General features: G+C 43.0%; 1 protein-coding gene across 1 annotated transcript; it reads right to left on the bottom strand.

Moving 5' to 3' along the window:
- Window positions 1–1,131: 1,131 nt before the first annotated feature.
- On the bottom strand, window positions 1,132–16,140 carry LOC142209748 (uncharacterized). Its single transcript, XM_075278790.1, has 9 exons — window positions 16,006–16,140; window positions 12,955–13,026; window positions 12,489–12,615; window positions 11,277–11,384; window positions 9,311–9,415; window positions 7,612–7,728; window positions 3,244–3,333; window positions 2,426–2,476; window positions 1,132–2,159 (listed from the first exon to the last, which is right to left on the bottom strand). Exons 2-9 carry the CDS (start codon window positions 13,009–13,011, stop codon window positions 1,297–1,299), a joined length of 1,518 nt encoding a protein of 505 aa, XP_075134891.1. The 5' UTR covers window positions 13,012–13,026; window positions 16,006–16,140; the 3' UTR covers window positions 1,132–1,296.
- Between the last annotated feature and the right edge of the window lie 74 nt (window positions 16,141–16,214).

The raw sequence follows: 16,214 nt of genomic DNA, 5'->3' as shown, positions 1-16,214 counted from the left end.
CTCAGCCCTTCCCACCCACAGATATAGGTGTAACAGTCTTAATATATAGATGTAGCTAGCAGTTAGTATGTGTTAGCCGGCCTGTGCACAGCTCTGCAGAGAGCCAGAATTTAGTTACAGGACCAAGGAACCAAAGCTATCATTGGATTGTGACTTCTGTGGACTTATTGTTATTACGGTTGATGTGACCGCCGCCGGCTACTAACTTTGTGGATTACAATAAATTGCTGTTGTCTCCCGACCTCTTGCGTCCGTGTTGATTCAAAAGACCATCCGGAGGAAGACGTATACCTTTTGCTCCGTGACAACTTGATAGCTTTGGTTCCTTGGTCCTGTAACTAAATTCTGGCTCTCTGCAGAGCTGTGCACAGGCCGGCTAACACATACTAACTGCTAGCTACATCTATATATTAAGACTGTTACACCTATATCTGTGGGTGGGAAGGGCTGAGTCACAGATCCTTCCCCCCTCACCTATACCAAGGAGAGCAGAATCCCTGTCTACTATGGACAATGCACCATCCAACATCTTCTTGGAGACACTGATCAGATTATCTCCACCCATTGTCCTCACTGGTCCTCACTAGTTAGAGGTATTTGCATACAATGTGCTAACACACTAGACCCTAATCAGCCAACTACACATTGATGTATATAACAGGTTAGAGAATACATTCCACATGAAATATATATTACACATTGCCTATAGTATAGACTCTAACCATCCCGTGACACCCCTAATCCTGACAGAGCTGACCGCAGAAACCACTATTAGGTCAGGGCCCCACGGGCCAGGAATGCCGCGGGAAAGATCACGGCATTTTACTAAGACTAAGGCCCCACATTGCAGAAACGCTGCTTTTTTGTTGCAGATTTTGTTGCGGTTTTTGGGCCAAAGCCAAGAGTGGCGGCAAAAGGAATGGGAACTCTACTTATAATTTTTGTTCAATCCACTCCTGACTTTGGCTCAAAAAACAGCAACAAAATCTGCAACAAAAAAAGCTGCATTTTCGCAACGTTGGGCCTCGGCCTATAAACCCTTTCTCCAGCTTGAAATGGTTGATAACAGGGAACAATAAAATACATTCAATCCTACTTGAAATGTCTCTTTAAATGTATTTACTTCTCCTTAATATCAAAACACATTAAGCAAATGATACTAATAAAGGTCAAACAAGCCTAATCCAGCAAAATATATATATAAGTGCATGATGTCACTAATGTACAAATAAAGTTACTCTAGGCTTCTGAAGGTGCTAAGCAGTGCGTATTGGCAGTCCGGGCTTCTTGTTACAGTCACTTGTTGCTGGGACCGTTAGTTCCATTCTCAGCAGATTCTACTTTGTGGGTCCTTTTGTGCTGTATGAGACTTGTGTTGTAGCTGAAGCTTTTCCCACACTCCATGCAGACATATGGCTTCTCTCCCGTGTGTGTCCTGTAATGTCTCACCAGGTTGGAGCTATTCGTGAAGCTCTTATCGCAGTAGCAACACGAATACGGCTTCTCGCCTGTGTGTATACGCTGGTGCTTCATATATGTGGCATACTGAATAAATCCTTTATCACATATAGTACATCTATAAGGGGTCTCCCCTGTGTGTATTTTCTGGTGAACCTTGAGGTTCCAGTTGTCCCTAAAGCTTTTCCCGCATTCGTTGCACTGATAGGGTCGCACCCCGCTGTGCGTCTTCATATGGACATTCAGTATTCCATGGGTCTTAAAACATTTGTCACATAGGCGACATCTAAATGGTTTATCTATTTGATGGGCAGAGTGCTGCAGATGAGGTAGATGGGCAGGGAAGTTGCTCAATAGGTCATTGCTATTAGGGATCTGGAAGAAGGAACGCTTTGGCGGGTAACACATATCTTTCTCTGCAATCGCTGGGACACCCGGCAAGCTGTCCATGTCTTTATAGCTGCTTGAATACTTGCAATTTGGCATGTACAGACTCCCGGCGTTCGCTCTTCTAAGGACAATGGACAGTAGACTTTCCTCTTCTTTCCTAGCATGCTCCTCTCTATGTAATGTAGGGTTTTCTTCCGATATTTTGCGGTTTTCTGCAGAAGGTTTCTTGTCTTCTGTGAGACTCACTGGAGGAGACTCATTACAACCAGTAGAGAAGTGGATCTCAGGTTTTATTGCGGTAACATTTCCATCTACGTCAAGAAACAATACAAAAAAGATCTTGTTTAGCGCATTGACTAGTCCAACTACACACTATATTGATTTGGAGTTAAAGGCTATGTCCACCTTTCATTGCCCCAGTACATCTAAAATAAAATATACACCATCTGTTCAAATATTCTGAATTAAAAATATTTTTTAAGTTTTTGGTTTACTGCCCCTACGCAGGTCTATGTGTCTCCATGGTAACAGACTACAAACAGACCCTGTGTAGTCTGATCCTGTGTAGGTGACTTACTGCAATCAGGGGAGGAGTCAAGCTCAGGTTTTATTTCGGTAACATTTCCAGCTGTATCAAGAAACACAAAAAAGATCGTGTTTAGTGCATTTGCCAGTCCAACTGCATTGTTCACACCTATCATTCCCCAAGTACATCTAAAAAGAAATATAATCCATGCTTCAAATAGTCTCACTTGAAAACTTTCTGCTGTTTTGGTCTACGACATCTTTGCTAAGCTGGTCTATATGTCTCCATTTTAACAGACTATAAACAGTTCTTGTGTTGTCTGATACACAGTCACACTTTATCCCATATGTATGTCCTCACAATCAGACTACAAAGGGTTGTAATCTGTTACCATGAAGACACACTGAACTGCATACAGTAGAGTATTTTATATCAAGATTATTGGTATAGTTTACTTTGGTGGTGATGGAGTAATAAGAACTGTGAAGGTTGACATCCTGCAGCATATACAGTATTTATCATGTAGTGCCATTAGAAATGTTGCCTGTATGCCATATGTATGCCTCTACTTTCTTTCCTCAGCTGTGTTCTATAACAGTACATCTTCTCTTTTTATGCTGTGCCTGGTGCTCCCCTCTCACAGCACACAGCTTCCCAGGTACTGCAGCTGACTCCCCCTCCTCCCCCTTTGCTCTGTGATATTCAGATAGGCTTTTTTTGTTACAAAAAAGAACTGGGGTCTACAGGCAGCTACCTGCTGAGACAGATGCTATTTTTTTCTGATAAGATATACTATAAAGTTTTATATATTCACATATACTACTGATTTATATAAGAATATTAGGTAAACTTGGAATTCAGCTCTTCACCTGTACATGTGGTTGTTAAGATCTCTGGATTTCCTTCATCGATCTGCTTGATCCAAATGGAAAATTTGGGATTGAAAACCAGCTGATCAGCTACAAGCAAAGACAGACAGGTTCATAGGCAGCAAGTCAATAATAGTCAGGTGTCACAACCTACTACAATCACAGATTTTTCTATTATAGCGAGTCCATCACTAGAACCTGATGTATAAACCCAGCAACAAAAAGAGATAGGCTAGTGTCTCCTGAATCAAATTGTGTTTTCCCCTTGTGAATCACTGCCTCCATTGCAGAGATATTGCTGTTTTTGTCAATATCCAAATGAACTCTTTGGAGCAATGAGGGGGTTGTCATTGTTGCAATGAGGTAAGTGGGAACACACTCATTGCTCCAAAGGTCTTATTTGTATTTTGACAAAAACGGCAGTATTGTAGCAATGGAGGAAAGATTCAGGTTATCCTAACCTATCTATCTGCAGGGCTGGATTGATATACAGGGTTCTGGTGACACTAACCTATCTATCTGCAGGGCTGGGTTGAAATGCTGGGTTCTGGTATATAGACTCCCTTTAAGACGAAATCAACATATATATATATATATATATATATATATATATATATATATATTAGAGGGAGGACCCGGCTTCGCATGGGTATATTACATTTTATGTTTGTGTAGTGGCCCCATAAGAAATGTTCAATTTTGCACTGGTGTATTTTGTATGTGGTTTGTGTGTATGTCCATAAGCGTCATGTGATTGTGTGTATCTCATTTTGGATATCAGTGAAAAACCTATGATCAGTTGTTATGGATACCTGGATTAAAGCTGTATCTAATCCTTCCCCGTGTAGTACTGTGTTTAGACTCAAGTATCTAATCCTTGTTGGTGTGGTACTGTTTGCAGATGCACATATCTAATCCTCCGGCGTGTGGTACTGTGTGCAGATGTGTGTATCTAATCCTCCCCTGTGTGGCATTGTGTGAAGAGGCACGTATCTAATCCTCCGGTAAGTGAAACTGTGTGCAGACGTGCATATCTAATCTTACGGCATGTGGTACTATGTGCAGATGCGCGTATCTAATCTTCTGGCGTTGTGGTACCGTGTGCAGACAGGTGTATCTAATCCTCTGGCGTGAGGTACTTTGTGCAGATGCGCGTATCTAATCCTCCCCAGTGTGGTACTGTGTGCTGAGACGCGTATCTAATTATCTGGCATGTGGTACTGTGTGCAGAGGCATGTATCTAATCCTCCAAAGTGTGGTACTGTGTGAAGAGGCGCGTATCTAATCCAACGGCATGTGGAACTGTGTGTAGACACGCGTATCTAATCCTACAGCATGTGGTACTGTATGCAGATGCATGTATCTAATCCTATAGCGTGTACAACTGTGTGAAGACGTGCATATCTCATCGTCTGGCATGTGAAACTGTAAGCAGATGCGTGTATCTAATCCTACGGCATGTAGTACTGTGTGCAGACGTGCTTATCTAATCCTGTGGTGTGTGGAACTGTGTGCAGATGTGCGTATCTAATCCTGCCTTGTGTGGTATTGTGTGAAAAGGCGCGTATCTAACCCTACGGCGTGTGTAACTGTGTGTAGACGCGTGTATCTAATCCTACGGCATGTGGTACTGTGTGCAGATGCACGTATCTAATCCTCTGGCGTGTGGTACTGAGTGCTGAGACGCGTATCTAATTCTCTGGCTTGTGGTACTGTGTGCAGAGGCATATATCTAATTCTCCAAAGTGTGGTACTGTGTGCAGACACATATATCTAATCCTCCCCTGTGTGGTATTGTGTGAAGAAGCACATATCTAATCCTGGGGCATGTGGTACTTTGTGCAGACGCGCGTATCTAATCCTCCCCGTGTTGTACTGTGTGCTTAGACACGTATCTAATTCTCTGGCTTGTGGTACTGTGTGCAGACACACGTATCTAATCCTCACCTGTGTGGTATTGTGTGAAGAGGCACGTATCTAATCCTGCAGCATGTGGAACTGTGTGTAGACGCGCGTATCTAATCCTACGGCATGTGTTACTGTGTGCAGACGCGTATATCTAATCCTCTGGCGTGGGGTACTGTGTGCAGACGCACGTATCTAATCCTCCCTGTGTGGTACTGTGTGCTGAGACACGTATCTAATTCTCTGGCTTGTGGTACTGTGTGCAGAGGCATGTATCTAATCCTCCAAAGTGTGGTACTGTATTCAGGCACACGTATCTAATCCTCCCCTGTGTGGTATTGTGTGAAGAGGCGTGTATCTAATCCTATTGCGTGTGGAACTGTGTGTAGACGCGCGTATCTAATCCTACGGCATGTGGTACTGTGTGCAGACGCGTGTATCTAATCCTCTGGCGTGTGGTACTGTGTGCAGATGTGTGTATCTAATCCTCTGGCATGTGGTACTGTGTGCAGATGTGCGTATCTAATCCTCTCCTGTGTGGTACTGTGTGCAGATGCGCATATGTAATCCTCTGGCATGTGGTACTATGTGCAGATGAGCATATCTAATCCTCCCCCGTGTGGTACTGTGTGCTGAGACGCACATCTAATTCTCTGACTTGTGGTACTGTGTGCAGAGGCATGTATCTAATCCTCCAAAGTGTTGGACTGTGTGCAGACACACGTATCTAATCCTCCCCTGTGTGGTATTGTGTGAAGAGGCGCGTATCTAATCCTACGGCGTGGGGAACTGTGTGTAGACACACATATCTAATCCTGCGGCATGTGGTACTGTGTGCAGATGTGCATATCTTATGCTCTGGTGTGTGGAACTGTGTGTAGACACGTGTATCTAATCCTATGGCGTGTACAACTGTCTGCAGACGCGCGTATCTAATCCTCTGGAGTGTGGAACTGTGTGTAGACGCGCGTATCTAATCCGACGACATGTGGTACTGTGTGCAGACGTGCAAATCTTATGCTCTGGTGCGTGGAACTGTGTGCAGATGCGTGTATCCAATCCTTTGGCATGTGGTACTGTGTGCAGACGCATGTATCCAATCCCCCGGGGTGTGGTACTTTGTGCAGACGCGTGTATCTAATCCTTTCGGCATGTGGAACTGTGTGCAGACACACGTATCAAATCCTTCAGTGTGTGGAACTGTGTGCAGAAGTGCGTATTTAATCCTCTGGTTTGTGGGACTGTGTGCAGACGCGTGTATCTAATCTTCTGGAGTGTGATACTGTTTGCTGATCTGTGTATCTAATCCTCTGATGCGTGTATCTCAGTTTGGATATCAGTGTTGTATTGTGCATGTGGAGTGACCATGTGTATTGCAGTTGGAATATGAGTGAAAGACTTGCAGGTTTGTATTGGCTAAGGGGGGGGGGCACTGTGTTTGGAATGCTGTATCTCAGCAACGGTACGTCCGAGTGAGTTGGAGTCTTGTCTTAAACCTTCCCGGATACCTGAAGTATCTCTATACCAAATTTGGTGAAGATCGGTCCAGTCGTTTGGTTCGCATTAGAGCACAGACAGACAGACAGACAGACAGAAATTCATTTTTATAATATAGGGAGATTTATATATATATATATATATATATATATATATATATATATATATATATATATAAAACGTTCCTCAAAAATACATTGATCTAGGGTCCGTTGCACACACCTTTTACTGCACCAATGATCAGCCGTTCACAGGGACATTGTGAACAACATCACAAGCAAGCAGGGAGATCTGCTTTTTGCAATGTCTCTACTCTAACAGAGGGGAATCTTGAGTGGGCTACCTTGTCTATGACATCCATAATGTATCCTAATATGTAATGTAGTAGATAGGAATATAGGAACCTGGACCTCTGTAAACTCCACAAATTGTCCAGCCCAATGGAGCTGCATTGTCCAGTCCAATACTTATCTCAATGGAGCTGCATTTGCAATTTACAAAACATGGGGCCCTGGCCTAACAGACTGTATTGAGTGCACATTGACAATGTGTATGTGAAACGTGTCTAACAAGACATGACCTGTCCATGGTACATTGGGAAGAATTCATTTCGACAGGCGTTTCCTATACCAGGCCTAATAAATTCAGAGGAGTGTCTGAATTAATAAGAGGCCCTGGCAATCCCAGAATGGAAACCTATCTCAGTCCACGGCTTCCTATGTAATTCACAACAGTTTTCTGGCGTGTGCTATAACAAATTTGTTGTCCTAAGGTAACACTACCCCTGCCTGACCTGCTCTGCTAACTTTAACAAAAAGTGGCAAGCGAGGCGCAGACTGATGGATGTGGTGTATCTGTGGAGCAATAAAGGGTCATGCACCAAAGATACCCCAAATTAACACCCATCTGTCAGGAATCTGGATTAATAAATTCATCCCGTTATATCAGACTATGTAAAATAATGACCTTCACTTGTATCTGAGGTCAGATCTTCATTAATGTGAACATCCTTCTGATCACCTTTCTGTTCTGCGGAAGATTTTTCTTCATTAATAAGCATAGTAGACATTTCAGCTGGAAATCCTGAAAAACAAAAATTCTGCATTTATTAAGATAGTAAATAATAAATTAGAGAATGCTATTGATAGGGATCTGTGAACCCTAATAATCCCCAGAAGTAACAAGCTGGAGTTGTCCCGTGTACCCTAATAGTCTGCCAAAATTATTATAAGTATCATTGATTTCAATGCCCTGTGTGATTCACTTAAAGGGAATTTGTCACTTATTATTATTATTTATTAAAACCTGAAATATATTTTTTTAAATTAATATTTTTTTTTATTTTCTGATTGTAGACTTTTTATTCTATTTTTTATACATGATAATAGAAGCTGACATCTTTCCTCTGTAAACAACATTTAGTGATATGCTTTACAGCAGCAATAGACTGGAGCCGACTATCTGAAGTCAATCGGAGAGTTTTCTAGACATGCTCTGTGTAGGGAGATGGGGTAGATAAGACGTGACATCATCTATTGTGAGTAGTAGATGTGGTGTAATGTATAGAGGTATTATCTTCTATTATAATACTATGAAGCAAATGAAGTCACTGTTGCAAAGAAAACCCCTAGAGATTTGGCAAGTGTGAGTCTATTATAAGGCTTAGTGGCCAGAATGAAAACTGCATGGTTTAGCACTTTCATTATAATATAGCTGGTGACATGGAAAGTTCTTTCAAATGTCAACAAAAATTCTTTAAAAATATGTTTAGCATTAAAACCTGGTTAAAAATAGGTATTTTGTGGTGATTCATTCCCTTTAAAAGAAGTCAATGTAAGCAGAATTGACCTGGTGCTCTCTAGTATCAATTTAGAAGACACGGGGACCCCAAAATGACATTAAAGGCTTTGTCCAATTTTTTAAGTGCTCTAATGCGGAGGTCCACAAACCCTGGGCCGAAGGTTCCCTCAGATATGCAGATATGCTGTGTGCAAAAAGAGGTCCTACCCGGAACCTTGACCCCTATTTATGTTTCCAGTGGGAAGAAAAAAGAAGATGCACGTGAGGTGTGTACAAGATTAGGCCCCGCCCACCCATCACAGCTCTAAGTACAATATAACTATACAGAACAACAGTATATTGAATGGTATGGGGGGGGGGGTATTACCTGTGTATGGAGTTGGGGGTGCTATTACAGAAATAGTGCCCCCACAGGTAACAGCATTACTTATGTGAGGAGGTTATTACCCATGGAAGGGGGCGCTATTACATGTGGTGTAGCCCTGCAACACAAATCCCATTGGTGAATAAAAATTCACTGGTGCAATACTAGTGTTGGTGTTGTAAACATATATACATAGACTGAAAACCTCCCTCCAGGGTAACAGTAAACGTTTTCCTCCCATAACTACTTATGTATAAGGATAATTTGCTTCAGATACCCCTTCACATATGCCCTGTTGGGATGTTTCAGTAGTCTACCTCCATATTAGCTAAAGCAGAGAGCGGTGCCCCCTGGAGTCCTGCAGGTGTTCAATGAAAACAAGAGGTGCCCACACGGACAAGCCATATGCAGCTTTTTTGCTGTATCTTGCTGTGCACTGTAGATTATCTATGACATCTTCTAAAGAGCCTGCTATATCTAGTAGTGACAATGCTGACGTACCCAGCTCTGATTTAGCGGACCCATGTTCACCATCGTCTTCATCGGTGCAGACGTCCTCATCTTGCTTGATTCGGAATACAATATCTGGGCTGAGGGCTGCAGCACCTGGTATAGTGTCAAGAAGTGAGAGATTTAGTGAATTAAGATACATTATATGGAGAAAAGCATTGTCCCTCGGTTTCATTCAGTCCCATTGCTACAGGTGTGGCATACATAATACATCATACATAACTATAATGCTTGGAGCTTGCCTACTGGCATTATGTACAAGTTGGGAAATTTGGCGCATACACAGATCAAGTCTGACATTCAAGACTCAAACAGCCTACCCTACATCGAAAACAGCCAAGTGACAGACGTTTTCTTTAATGGACAGCCACATGACTATTTGTTCACATGAATTGGAGCTATACACATGACCATTATTATGTGGGTCAGTTAACAAGGACTGTCAAAATATAGGTCATACTCTATTTGTACCCACTTTCACTGATCCCTCCATACACTATAATGTGTATGGAACCCTTGGTTGCAAAATGGACATTTTTCACGTCCGTTTTCAAGGTCGTTCGTGTGAGTATAGCCTTAGGCTGGGCTCTGCATCCACAGGACGGTATGAGCTTCCCCTGTACTTTCTGCAAGTCCATAGTAAGATGTGCTTAATCTCAGCTCCATAACACACTGCTGATCCAAGGCCGCAATGTAAAAGCCCAGCTAAAGACAAGGCTAACACTCACATTTAGTGAAGGTCTCAGTTTTCCTTCCATATACAAAATTCTTCATCTCTTTTCATTTTAAGTATTATGTCAGAACTCAGAACTGAAAAGCCGGGATATCCAGCAAAGAGAATAACTAGGGGGGTGTGTGTGAAACTTAATACAAAGGAATCTGTTATGTACAGTGGATAAATACTGTAATAGTGCAAACTAGAATAGTGATTAATATGGTTTTTAGTTTGCACAGTCCCTGCTTGTTAGAAAGGTCCCCTATAAATCACAATACTGACTTTTAGGGGTATGTGTGTTTTCTGTTAAAACAGCAGATTGCACTTGGACACTCAGGCTCGGGGTTCACATCTGCGTTCGGCGATTCTGTTCCCGTATGAAAAATGCAGAGAGAAAAGCGCAGCAAGCAGCACTTTTCTCTCCGCATTTTTCGTGCGGAAACCACACAGACCCCATTACAGTCTATGCGGTACATGGGTTTCGTAAGATATCCGCTTTTTTTGCAGATTAGGATTCGTTCGGGGAACGGAAACCTGAACGCAGATGTGAATCTAGCCTCATTCGTTTGTTCAAGCCCTAACTCAGAAATTAGAGTAGGTGTCGGAGTGGAGCTGTTGGCAGTGGAATGCTCCACTTTGGGTGACATCAAAGTACATTCCATGATGTACCTCTATGGGGGCTTCCTGTATGAAACAGAGCAGGATAGGACATACTCTGTTTTCATCAGAACAGACCATCAGATACCCCTCAGATGACACACTCGGGCATGTGCATGGAGCCTTAAGATGTTCACAAACAGAACGATAATATGAACATTGATTCAATTTATCATTGAATATGATAAAAATCAATGTTGCTATGTAAATCAATGTTGCTATGTATGTCACACTCTCCCTAATGTGTATGATTATCCCCTGACCCTGGTCTATAGTCTCTCACTCTGCCAAATCAGTATACCTGCGCTATGCTGAGGAGGTCCAAAAGACAGAAACAGCGCTGTCCATAGCTGGGAATCTGTTCCTTTTGGAATAGAAATACTAATTTGGCAATTAAATCCACATCATATTAGTAGGCTTATTAACTGAGTCATGCATGATGTTAAGGAGGCTGCCCTCTAGAGGGCAGCATACATAGGCACTGTTCTCCTAATTACATCCTGGAGAATAGATTTGCATATTTTTTACTCAGAATCTCACTTGTTGTGTGCCAAAGATGAAAGAGAATGAAGAGTGACAACTTACTGGTAGAAGGAAAACCAATGCCTTTGTGGTCCTCCTCCTGGCTGCTGATATATGGCTCGTGATCTCGTCTAATCCTACAGAGCACATCGGGATGGAGAATGGTGTAACCTGTAAATGAGAGGAGATAATGATATTACTTTACATGAAAACGTTTGAAGAAATGGTGATGGACCATCCTTATTATTATGTCTGAAATGAATGTTACACGGGCAAACTCAGCACATTGTCAACTTACTAGCGGTACATAATACAACCAGTGCCAGAGGACGTGAAAGGTCCTTTTTAAAGTGAACCTATCACCATGAAAATTCAGTCTAACGCTGGGTTCACACCTGCGTCTGGGGTCTCCGTTCTGTGGTTTCCGTCTTCTGCATGCCAGAAGACGGAAACCACAGACCGGGTCCGGCCGTGCGCGGCGGTGAGCGTTTTGCGCTCTCCGCCGCGAAACCGGATTTTTTATCCGGACACAGAGTACTGCATGTCCGACTCTGTGTCCGGATTATAAAACCCGGTTTCGCGGCGGAGAGCGCAAAACGCTCACCGCTGCGCACGGCCGGACAGCTTTCTCACCCATTCAAATGAATGGGTGAGAAAGTCTCCTGCAGGTTTCCGTATCCTGCCTGTGTTTTAGGCAGGAAACGGAAACCTAAGTACGGAGACCGGGCCGCAGATGTGAACGAGCCCTAATCTGTAGGTAGCATGTTATAGAGCAAGAGATGCTGAGCAGCTTAATATATCATTTGATAGGGAAAGATTCAGTGTAACCTGTCATTTATCTATTTATTTCTGTATTCTTTCTAGGCTTAGGAGTCCAGTGGGCGGTCCTTTCAGTGATTGACAGCCTGCCCTCTATGATTGTGCATACAGAGATAGCTGTCACTGACCGCCCACTGGACTCAATAACTCCTAAACATAGAAAGAACTGAATGATTTCCCACAATAATATATATCCATCTGCTCAGCTCCTCCTCATCTATCACATGATGCTTAAAGATTACACATCAAGGATGAAAACGTGTCCTGGTCCTATGAGGGACATATGGGTGTCTTCAATACAGGCTCAGCTCTGATAACTTGTCACTGTAAAGAACCCCGCACCGCTGTGTCCATTACATGAACAGAACAGATTCTCAGATTGGTTACAATCATATATAAGTATGTACGGTAACAAATCCTTCCAATACTTCTCATAAGCTTCACTGTCACTACTACCTAAAGAGAATAAGGCCGTGTGAATGTCCCTCATCACATTGCTGTACAGTTCTTTCTGCCAGGGGTCTAAGTGGCTCCATTCCTCTTCAGAGAAGTACACCACCACTTCCTTAAACCTCACAGAGGTCTGAAACGATAGAGACAAGGTAATAAAATACATAATATAAGTACAATGTAGTAGAAGCCATGTCTGCAGTACAACTCAATAGACCACCCCTTTAAGTACCAAGTTGGTGTCAGCACTGAGCAATCTCAAGCAGATACCAGGGTATTACAGGATCAACGGGCCCAGAGCGTGATGGAAACGTGCTCTATGTTTGTCAAGAGAATAGTGGGGTAAAAAGGGAGCCCACTCTGATACTTTCTCAAGGGGCCAAGTCCACCTGGTTATGTATTATAGGTTTTAGAAAATACTATTGTCCATTCTTTCTGGATTATAGCACCAACTCCAGGATTGAAAGCCTACCATGCTTCTTTCTTCCTTCCTTGGGATTTCTCTACCGTCCTCCATTAGTGCCATCATGCCCTGGTCAAGGTTCTGCAGTACAGAAAAATCAGTCAATACATATGTCATTCTACTCATATCATTAGACACAATGTAGCAGAGTGACACTGATCTTATGTTACATGAGTACATGTCATTAGACAGCCCTAGATCTAAACTTATACTAAAGGGACAGACAGACCTTATTCACACGATTACCGTATGTTCTATCCGTCAAATATGGTTTGTATGTGGGCTGTATTTCCCAGACTGACCATGAGTGTGTGAATAGAACGGATTTACAAGGCACTGAGCTCCGAAACAACCAGGCGCTACTGTCCCAAGCTCACAGCTTTATGTCAGTTCAGTACAGTTCAGCTCCACTGATATATCAAGACAGGTGAAAAATCTTCTTAAATATAGTTCTATGATGATAATGTCATTGATGAAGAAGGTCCTGGCAGGGTACTAGCTAAATATCTTCTATTACAATGCCTGCAGAAACAGGAATCACACACAACATACTGCAACGACACTCACAATACTGAATAGATGCTGGATTATGTCTAAGACATAAAGCATATGACCATATATTTTGTTCTATGTGCTGTCTGTTGTTATAAGGGATGTTCCACACACCCATTCATTTATATGGAGCAGAGTGTTTACAGATCCATGTGAGGGCCATAAAAACTCACGATATGTCCTATTCCTGTCCATCGTGTGATGTGGCCTTATTCACTTATACAGGGGTGTGGAAAAGCACAGACGGCACACATATGTTTTTTCACAGACTCATACAGGCACAAGGGTGTGTGAATTTAGCCTAAATGAACATAACTGGTTTATTATATAACTTTTAGCACAAGCCTATCTCCAGAACAGAAGGTCCACTGACCCCAGTCTGGCCCAGTTAACGGAGAGGTGGTCAAGCATAATTGCTCGACTGCTTTTGGAACTGCCATAGAAGTGAATAAAGAAAGATGTGCATGTGAGATAACCCCTCTATTCTCAGTAAAGCTAAGTTCACATCTGCACTAGGTATCTGGCACAGATCCTTCATAAATCACATTAAGTACTGCAAGCCTGACATCCAATGGTCCTTTGGGCGTCATTCGTGTCCACTCTGCAACACAGATGCATTTTTAGCAAACTTTTTTTGCATATCCTGAGGATGTCTAAGGCTGTATTCACACTGAGTAACGCTGGCGTTTTTTTGTGCTTATTTTTGCACATAGCGCCGCGTTAACGCCGCGTAGCGCCGCGTTAACGCCGGTCAAAGCCACCGCAAAATAGCACGGCGTTAACGCGGCGTATACGTGGCGCTATGTGCAAAAATAAGCACAAAAAACGCCATCGTTACTCAGTGTGAATACAGCCTAAGGGTGCATGCACACTACGTAACGCCGGGCGTGTATGAGAGCCGTACACGCCGGCATTACGGCAGACTGCCGAACACTTCCCATTCACTTCAATGGGAGCGCTCGTAACAGCGGCGTTTACGAGCGCTCCCATTGAAGTGAATGGGAAGTGTTTGGCAGCCCTGCTGTAACGCCGGCGTGTACGGCTCTCATACACGCCCGGCGTTACGTAGTGTGCATGCACCCTAAGGGTGCATTCACACTGAGTAAACGCTAGCTTATTTTGTAAAGTAAAATTACACTTGTAAATTTTGCTATCCCATTGACTTCAATGATATTTTTTTACAAGTGTAAAAATACGCCTGTAAAAAATACGCCTGTAAAAAATACGCCTGTAAAATGTCATTGAAGTCAATGGGATAGCAAAATTTACAAGTGTAATTTTACTCTACAAAATAAGCTAGCGTTTACTCAGTGTGAATGCACCCTAGGGTGCATTCACACTGAGTAAACGCTAGCTTATTCTGAACGTAAAACACGTTCAGAATAAGCGGTGTCTAAAGCAGCTCCATTCATTTCTATGGGAGCGGGGATACGAGCGCTCCCCATAGAAATGAATGGTCTGCTTCTTTCACTCCGTGCAGTCCCATTGAAGTGAATGGGGAGTGCCGGCGTGTACGCTCCGGCATGAGCAGAGCGTGTGCATTCACACTGAGTAAACGCTAGCTTATTTTGTAAAGTAAAATTACACTTGTAAATTTTGCTATCCCATTGACTTCAATGACATTTTACAGGCGTATTTTTACAGGCGTATTTTTTACAGGCGTATTTTTACACTTGTAAAAAAATATCATTGAAGTCAATGGGATAGCAAAATTTACAAGTGTAATTTTACTCTACAAAATAAGCTAGCGTTTACTCAGTGTGAATGCACCCTTAGATAGGAATAGCCCTTTAAGCACAAAAGTGGCAAGGCTTGTCCTGATATGACCTTACTTTTATGATTGTTTTCTGCTGATATTTAGGAAAATTAAGAGAAAAGTCCTGCACGATATAGTTTATGGGGTCTGCGAGTAACCGCTGTTTTAGTGGTCCAGCTCTCTGTTCGGATCTCCCCGCAGACCCCGCAGATACTAGCGCAGGTGTGAACCTAATGTCAGACTGCAAGCTACATTCACACTCCTGCTGGATTCCAGTTCCAGTGACTTACAGGACCAAAGGTGGCAGTGTCAGGTCACACCGCGGCCTGTGGAGTCCAAAATCTGCACTTTGACTGTGAATGGAGAATAACCTACAACTGAACATCAGTGCAAGATAAGTAATGGAAAGGATTTACAACATTTCTCAACTTTTTATGAGAATTTTAACTCTGAAGTTTACCTTTAATGCTTAGGGGCCCCTAAATGCTATTTCTAGTACTGTGCCCCTTTATGCAGCAGATGCCCATCCAGGCACCAGGGACCAATGCCAAACTCTGCACCCTATGGCTGTGCTGGTGTGGCATGGAGGACATGCAGACCATCACCCAGACCACTATAGATCCTACCAGACCAGACCTATCATCTCCAGCAGAGCAAGCCAAGGACACCTCTACCTATAACAAGCCCAATTCATGGACACCTCCTATAGAAGTCAGTGCATATCTATATCCCCATATGGAGGCAGCACTTACCCCTGTTATACTGCACCTGCCCGCCCAGGAGCTCCAGCTGTGAGGGCGCCCACTCCTGGAATTACTGACTGTCAGCGCAGAGGACTGCACAGAAACAAAAGGCAGACATGCAGAAGACTACAAATCCCGGCGTGCCGCACGCTTCAAAATGTGACAACTTTATTATCAGCAGCATCTTTATGCACAATAGGTTATTAGAGCGTCGCTGG

Source organism: Leptodactylus fuscus, chromosome 6 (genome assembly GCF_031893055.1).
Source record: "Leptodactylus fuscus isolate aLepFus1 chromosome 6, aLepFus1.hap2, whole genome shotgun sequence".
Lineage (NCBI taxonomy): Eukaryota > Metazoa > Chordata > Amphibia > Anura > Leptodactylidae > Leptodactylus > Leptodactylus fuscus.
The sequence above is the reverse complement of the archived record's forward strand: the minus strand, read 5'-3'. Positions and strand labels throughout refer to the sequence as shown.